Source organism: Aegilops tauschii, chromosome 5 (genome assembly GCF_002575655.3).
Source record: "Aegilops tauschii subsp. strangulata cultivar AL8/78 chromosome 5, Aet v6.0, whole genome shotgun sequence".
Taxonomy (NCBI): domain Eukaryota; kingdom Viridiplantae; phylum Streptophyta; class Magnoliopsida; order Poales; family Poaceae; genus Aegilops; species Aegilops tauschii.
Window position 1 is genome coordinate 57,820,245 of NC_053039.3, and position 6,955 is coordinate 57,827,199.

At 40.8% G+C, this 6,955-nt stretch overlaps 1 protein-coding gene across 1 annotated transcript; it reads left to right on the forward strand.

The window, feature by feature from the left end:
* The first annotated feature begins 305 nt into the window (after positions 1-305).
* LOC109775094 (protein FAR1-RELATED SEQUENCE 5-like) lies at positions 306-2,283 on the forward strand. Its single transcript, XM_020333862.3, has 2 exons — positions 306-1,110; positions 1,562-2,283. The coding sequence occupies exons 1-2, from the start codon at positions 306-308 to the stop codon at positions 2,281-2,283; spliced, it is 1,527 nt and encodes a 508-aa protein (XP_020189451.1).
* The last annotated feature ends 4,672 nt before the right edge of the window (positions 2,284-6,955 follow it).

A 6,955-nucleotide genomic window follows, 5' to 3' on the forward strand; every position in this document is an offset into this window, starting at 1 on the left:
TATGGAAGGCAGCAACATGGAGGCATATTCCACACCTAAGCCACCTTTACAAGGGACAAAATTTGACACCCTGGAGAGCGCACGTGACCACTACAACACCTACGCACGCAGGACTGGCTTTGCAATTAGGCAGCAATTCAAGAAAGAGAGGGTTGATGGAACTATAAGCAGGGTGCTACTAGTTTCTACAAAATATGGCAAACAACGCAAGGACAGGGATGAGTTGCAAGATGTGGAAAACCCAGCCAGCATTGTCAAGAAGAGGAGAAAAAAAGAAAGTTGTTAGGACTGAATGTGAAGTGCACATGTACCTATCCCACGACGATGCATGGTGGACTATTGACCGTTTCGAGGACGGCCACAATCACCCCCTAATCAAAAAGCCGTCCCTAAAAAAATTCTTATCATCACATCGGTACATTCCTAGGGAGGAGCAGGACTTCTTGAGGGTTCTGCACGGATGCAACGTTGAGACTGCGAGGCAGATGCAGCTGATGTCATGGTTCTACGGGAGCGCTAAAGACGTACCCTACACGACACAAGACATTGCTAATCAACGAGCTAAGTTCCGCTTAGAGCACCGCCACGCGGACGTTGGGAGCACAATTTCATACTTCCAAGATATGAGGGCCAAAGATTCATATTTCTACTGGAGAATCAAACTTGATGATGAGGACAGGGTTGAGAACTTGTTTTGGATAGATGGTGCATCACGCAGGGCATATGCAAAATACAATGATTGTTTGTCGTTCGACACGACATACATGACAAACATGTACAAGATGCCGTGTGCACCATTCATTGGAATTAACAACCATGGTCAATCCATCCAGTTTGGGTGTGGCTTCGTTCGAAATGAACTAAAGGAGAACTTTGTGTGGCTGTTTAACACATTCCTCCATGCAATGGGTGGTGTTGCCCCGAAAAACATCATTACAGACCAGGACTTTGCAATGAGGAGTGCGATCGACGAGGTCTTCTTGAACATAATACACAGAAATTGCCGCTGGCATATAATGAAGAAGGCACAGGAGAAACTTGGTAAGCTTATGGCTGATGATAAACCACTAAACAAAGCGTTCAAAGACTGTGTCGACAACAGCTTGACTGGTACGTACCAACTCTGTTGACCTATTTTAATTACCATCCAGCAAACTTGAGAAGCCATATGAAATTGTGTGATGCACAAGTTACCATGTTTAGCGTACCATGTGTAGGTCTGCACAAGTTACCATGATCTTATTGGTTATATTACCAGGGGCAGTTTCATTGGAACAACATCAAATTACAAAGGAAAAAATGTGTGGACATGTAATCACCATTGGGTACAAACACTACATATGTTGACACCAACTATTGCTTTAGAAAAGTTACCAGACTAGGTGTAAGACAAACAAAGAAAAGAAAACTTTCACATATCAAAAAGAACAAAAAAAGATCTGGAAAATTGGTTCCATTAAGTTACCATCTAATAACTATGAAAAGTTACCAGCATACTTGTACTTTAATTACCACTGATTGTGTATGATGTTGTAATTGTCTCATGTTTTGTGTATCACAGAGGAAGAGTTTGAAAACAAATGGTGGGCAATGATGGATAAATATGGACAGATCGACAACGAACATTTTCACTGGTTGTGGGAAAATAGGAAATGTTGGGCCCCGATGTACTACATGAAGCATTTCTTTCCATTCTTGCAGACAACTGCAAGGAGCGAGGGATTCAATGATGTGCTCAAGAAGTACGTGAACCCCAACAACTCATTGATCGAATTCGCAACTCAATACACTGCAATCCAGGAGAAAGTAATGGTGGCTGTGGCAAAAGAGCAAGTGGACACAATTTACAAAGAGGCAGACATGTATTCATTGAACCCAATCGAGTTGCAGATGCGAGGGATATACACACAAAATCTGTTCTCCAAGTTCCAGGTAGAGATGAAGCTAAAGACTGCTTACGGATGCGACACTTTGCAAGATGGAACCTTCAGGATGTGGTCGCTCCGAGGCATACTACCAAAGTATGGGGATAGGGACTACCATGTGCAGGCGAACAAGGATGAAGGGGTATACTCATGCACTTGCTGCAAGTTTGATCGTGATGGGCTATTGTGCGCACACATACTGCGTGTAATGGAACAGATTGGAGTCTACGAGATACCGAGGAGGTATATCCTAGATAGGTGGACATGGGATCCAGAGGAGGATCTTGTTGAGCCTGATTACCAACAGCCAACAGTTAAGAAGGGTATGACAGAGGAAGGAAAAAATATCATGAGATAAACATCTCTTCTGAATGATTTCAAGGAACAAGCAAAAGATGCTTGCACTACTGATGAAGGGATGGCATTGGCAAGGAAACACGTTAATGCTTTCAGAGACGACATGGATGCGCTAAAAAAGAGGCAGATAAAGAAAGCAAGAAAGGAAAAAGATGAGGAAAAAGAAGCAGAAATGTTTTCTTCACCACCACGGACTAGTGCCACTGAAGGTGTCCCAGTAGCGCATCAAGGAAGCATTCCTGTCACGCATGTTTCTGGCAATATTTTTCAGTTCCAGGGCTCACATGCCGAGGGATCCCAATCATCAAACACAAGGGTGATACTAGACCCACCAAAGTCTACTACGAAAGGGCGTCCAAGAGAGAAAAGATTTCAGCACCCATTTGACATTGCAAAACCAAAAAAAGATAGGAAATGTAGAGTGTGCGGGTCGACAAAACATGATAAACGCAAATGTACCTCACCCATACCGCACTGAGAAACTAGAAGTGCAAAAAAGTTAGATGGGCAATGAAGTGCAAGTTATCGATTTACTTATCAATTTTACCCATTTTATTGTGTAAACGATGTTGTGACGCCATGTAATGAAAAGTTATCAGCACTAAAACAGGCAAGTTATCGTCCAAAATGTAATGGGGATTTTCAGATATGAGAATGAGATTAGTTATCGTTCTTTATTTGTGAGCAAAATGTTATGACGCCATGAAATAGAAAGTTATCAGCAACTGATAAAGTATGTTATCAACACTGACTAACACAAGTTATCACCAAAAAATGTATAAAAAATATAGTAATCAGCCCAGAAAAAATGTATAAAACTATCATCGTTACATAAATTCAAACTTATGTTGGTGAAAATTTCTCACCTCAATTACTCCTTGTTGAACAAGTGATAGCGCCATTGCGTGCATTTGTTAAGAGGATGGTCCAGCCACATGCTTGTCAATATCTTTCTCAGCGCCGGGATCTGCTCTTGAGTTATTGCCGGGATATTTTTACCATCCCAGAACTCCAAGATCTTGAACGCGAAGAAACCGCAATCAGTGCTGTAAGGAGAAAAACAAAAAAAGTGTGTTAAAAGCAAAAAGGTGAAAGAACTTTTAAAATGCTACATAGCTAAGTTACCGGGGATTTAGATGGGGAAAAAATGATGGAGTACTAGGTAGAAAAACTAACTCATTGTCCTGTTTGAACACATCGATGTACACAAGATCATAGTCTTGGATCTGCTTACTCGAGTCCTTATACGCAATCAACCAGGCTTTTTTAATACCATTCATAAGCTTCGTAGCATGTGCGATGAGCGAAGGGCTATCTTGTGGACGAAGAGAATCAAGAACTTCAAATCGTTTTGCCTTGAGATTAAGGCACAAGACATACCAATGCCCGTCCTTTGGTAGAGGTCCCAACTTTTGCAGTGTTGGAAACAGAAGCTGTTAAAAAATGTTAACACATGAACACAAGAAGTTACCAATGCATTTACAGTTAAAAAATGCAAGTTATCATAACACTGACAACGCATGTTACCAGCAGGCATACATGAAAGTTACCACAGAGAAGTAACATAACTAGGTACCAGCTAAAATTCTTTAGTGGTACGATGTGTGACAAAACCAAATTAACAGCCTAATAAAATTGCCTGTTATACCAGTTAAAAAATAGCTTGTAGGATTTAAAAGCAGAAAAGTATGTAGTTTACATAAAAAAATGTACCTGATTTTGGTGACTAAGTATGTAGTTTACATCACGACGGAAATGTTTGATTATGAACTTGCTCGTGAAATCACATATGAGAAGATATACTGACAGCAACCATGGAAAGGTTATCTTCCCTGGGGGTACAGAATCAGAAAGAGTTCGGATGTGCAGCTCTGCAATATTATTCGAAACATGACCACCTTCTATTACACTATTAGCAAGCTCCTCCAATGTGACCCACCACCCATCGATGTCAATAACCCTAATACTGGAAAGCAAACAAAGAAAAAATAGTATATAAGCCAATGTTTTGCCAGTGAGGGGTCAAAATACCAGAGAAAAGGAAAACAATAAATGTAATTACTGTTTTATCCTGGAGTCAACTGAATCAGTGGTGTGCTTGATAACTTCTGCGTAAATAACCTCTCCGAGTGCAGATGCTGTGAGGCCACAATATGGAGGCAGAAGGAACTGCGATGGGCGGCTTACCCTAACTTTCCGAATGTACGATTTAGGAGTCACACTGGCTGAATGATTACCATTGGGAGGGTGAATAACTGGTGTAACAAATTCAGGGCTGATGGCGTGGTCTATAAGAAAAGTGAAGGGAGTTATCAGAGTTGGGATTGGTAAAAAGAAAAAGAACTTATCAGAGAATAGAACAGTAAATTATCAGCATCAACATAATGATGTTATCAAGGTTGGCAGTATGAAACAGTTTGATACACAAAATCTTCCTACCAGTACCTTTTACAGGAGCGTAATTTGCTTTTGCTCTAGCAGTGGCACGTTCGACTTCTTCAACCCACATAATTACATCATCGTCTTCAACATCCGCATCATAAATTCGAACTCGACGCTCTTCAAAAAGTTGCGATCAGGTCATTTTGCGAACCGAAAAAAGGAATGTCAAATATGAGGAAAAACAGCTAAAGAAAAAAGTGATAGATAGTACAGAATGATGATATACTGTAGAGAGAAAATGGGAAGAAAATGAGAGGGGTCAGGATAGTTAAAGGGGCACCGTGAATGTATTAGAATGGTGTCTGTGTGTGCAGGGAAAGGAGGGGGGTGTATTTCCAGCAACAATAAAGAAAAAAAAGGTTGAAGTTATCAGCATGGAGGTAGCAGAAGAAATCATCAGAAATGTTACCGTTTTAAGTAGCTAGTTAGCAAAAAAAATGAAACCATGTAGGTATCTAGTTAGAACAAAAAAATACCAGCGCAACATTCGCAAAGGTTATCATGGTGAAAGTTACCATACGATAAAGGATGGTAAGCTAGGAAACAAGGTACAATATCTTTCATGTAGTGCACTATAATTATCAATTAAAAGTAGATCACTATAATTATCAGTCAGATGTTAGTAAAAGTTACCAAGAATAAAGATAAAAAGGGTTAAAGTTATCAGCTTGGTGCTAGCAGAAGTTATCAGGGTGTCATCATAAATGTTACCATTTTAAGTAGATAGTTAGCAAAAAAAATGAAACCATGTAGGTATCTAGTTAGAACAAAAAAATACCAGCGCAACATTCGCAAAGAGGTTATCGTTGTGAAAATTACCATACGATAAAATGGTGAGCTAGAAAACAAGGTACAATGTCTTTCATGTAGAGCGCTATAATTATCAGTTAAAAGTTACCAGGAATAATGAACAATAATAATCACATATAATACATCCACACACCAGACAACATAAAAATAAAGAGAGCGAATGTGAAACGAAAACACATAGTTCATTTCATAGCACACACGCAAAAGCAGAAGTCATTACATGGAAGAGGGAGGGGGGTTGTCCATACATAGGATAACAAAGAGCATAAATATACACACAAGGATCAAACTAAAAGCATAAAAAAGGTCTTCGAAAAGCAGACATCCATCCCATCACTCTTTTGTGATAAAGCGAAGACACGTATATGCCTTCACTTACCAAGGTCAGCAGGCTCAGAGCATGAAATCGGCTTAGAGTCAACAGGATTATCTACTGCATTCTTTGAATCTCTTGGTGCTGCCGCCATCTGATCAATTGGGGCTGCTGCTTCTCGGTCTTGGGGAGCATTGTTAACCGCTAGGTCCACTACTGGTGCTTGAGTTGTCAAAACAACCGCTGGGGGCGCTGTTGGTACTGCAGCTGGGACTGCGGCCGTCGTATTAATATCTGGTCCGGGCGGTGTGGGGCCAAAATCCAGGCCAAGAGAGCAAGATGGTGGGGTGAAATCCCAGTAGGCCCTCTCAGCAACAACATCTTCTACATCTGCATTACTGCTGAATTCTTGGGCAGCGACTTGGTCATCCCCAGCTTGAGCTTCAACAAACAGTGCATCTTCAGTTTCAACTGGTTCTGCCACATTGGATTGGGCAGATTCAACTTGAGCTTGAACAACACATGGTATTTTGACAGGAGCTTGGGCATCTTCAGCTAAAGCAGCGCTCATTGGATGAGCAAATCCTCGATCTTGATCAGCAGAAGTTTCAGCTATGGAAGCACTCATTGGAGGAGCAAAACCTTGATCTTGATCAGCAGAAGTTTCAGCTACGGCAACGCTCATTGGAGGAGATATTCCTTGAGGTTGATCAGCAGAAGTTTCAGCTTCAGTGCCAATAACAACATTGGCAATCTCTTCTACCACTTGAGTAATAGTGGCTGCTGCCGCGAGCTCTTCCACAGCTCCAAAACCAGCATCTGGTGAATTCCTCACAGGAGAATTAGCTTGCACAACAGCCATTGGAGAAGTGACCACGGGCGAGTCTTTAAAATCATCTTTCGCGTTCTTGTAAGCAACATAAGGAGAAGACCTAGTTGCAACTGCAGCTTTAGAAGAACTTTTAACCTTTCTCACAGTAATATGGGCCTTACTCCTGCACACAATAAAAGAAACATTACCAGCTTATAATAACATTAGTTACCAGCTAATATAACATTAGTTACCAGCTTATATTGACATTAGTTATCAGATTATATTTGCATTATA

Excerpts from the sequence above, each read along its gene's own strand:
- LOC109775094 (XM_020333862.3), top strand. The coding sequence starts at position 306 with ATGTACCTATCCCACGACGATGCATGGTGGACTATTGACCGTTTCGAG. Across the intron at positions 1,111-1,561 it reads TGTCGACAACAGCTTGACTG|AGGAAGAGTTTGAAAACAAA; the intron begins GTACGTACCAAC and ends TGTGTATCACAG.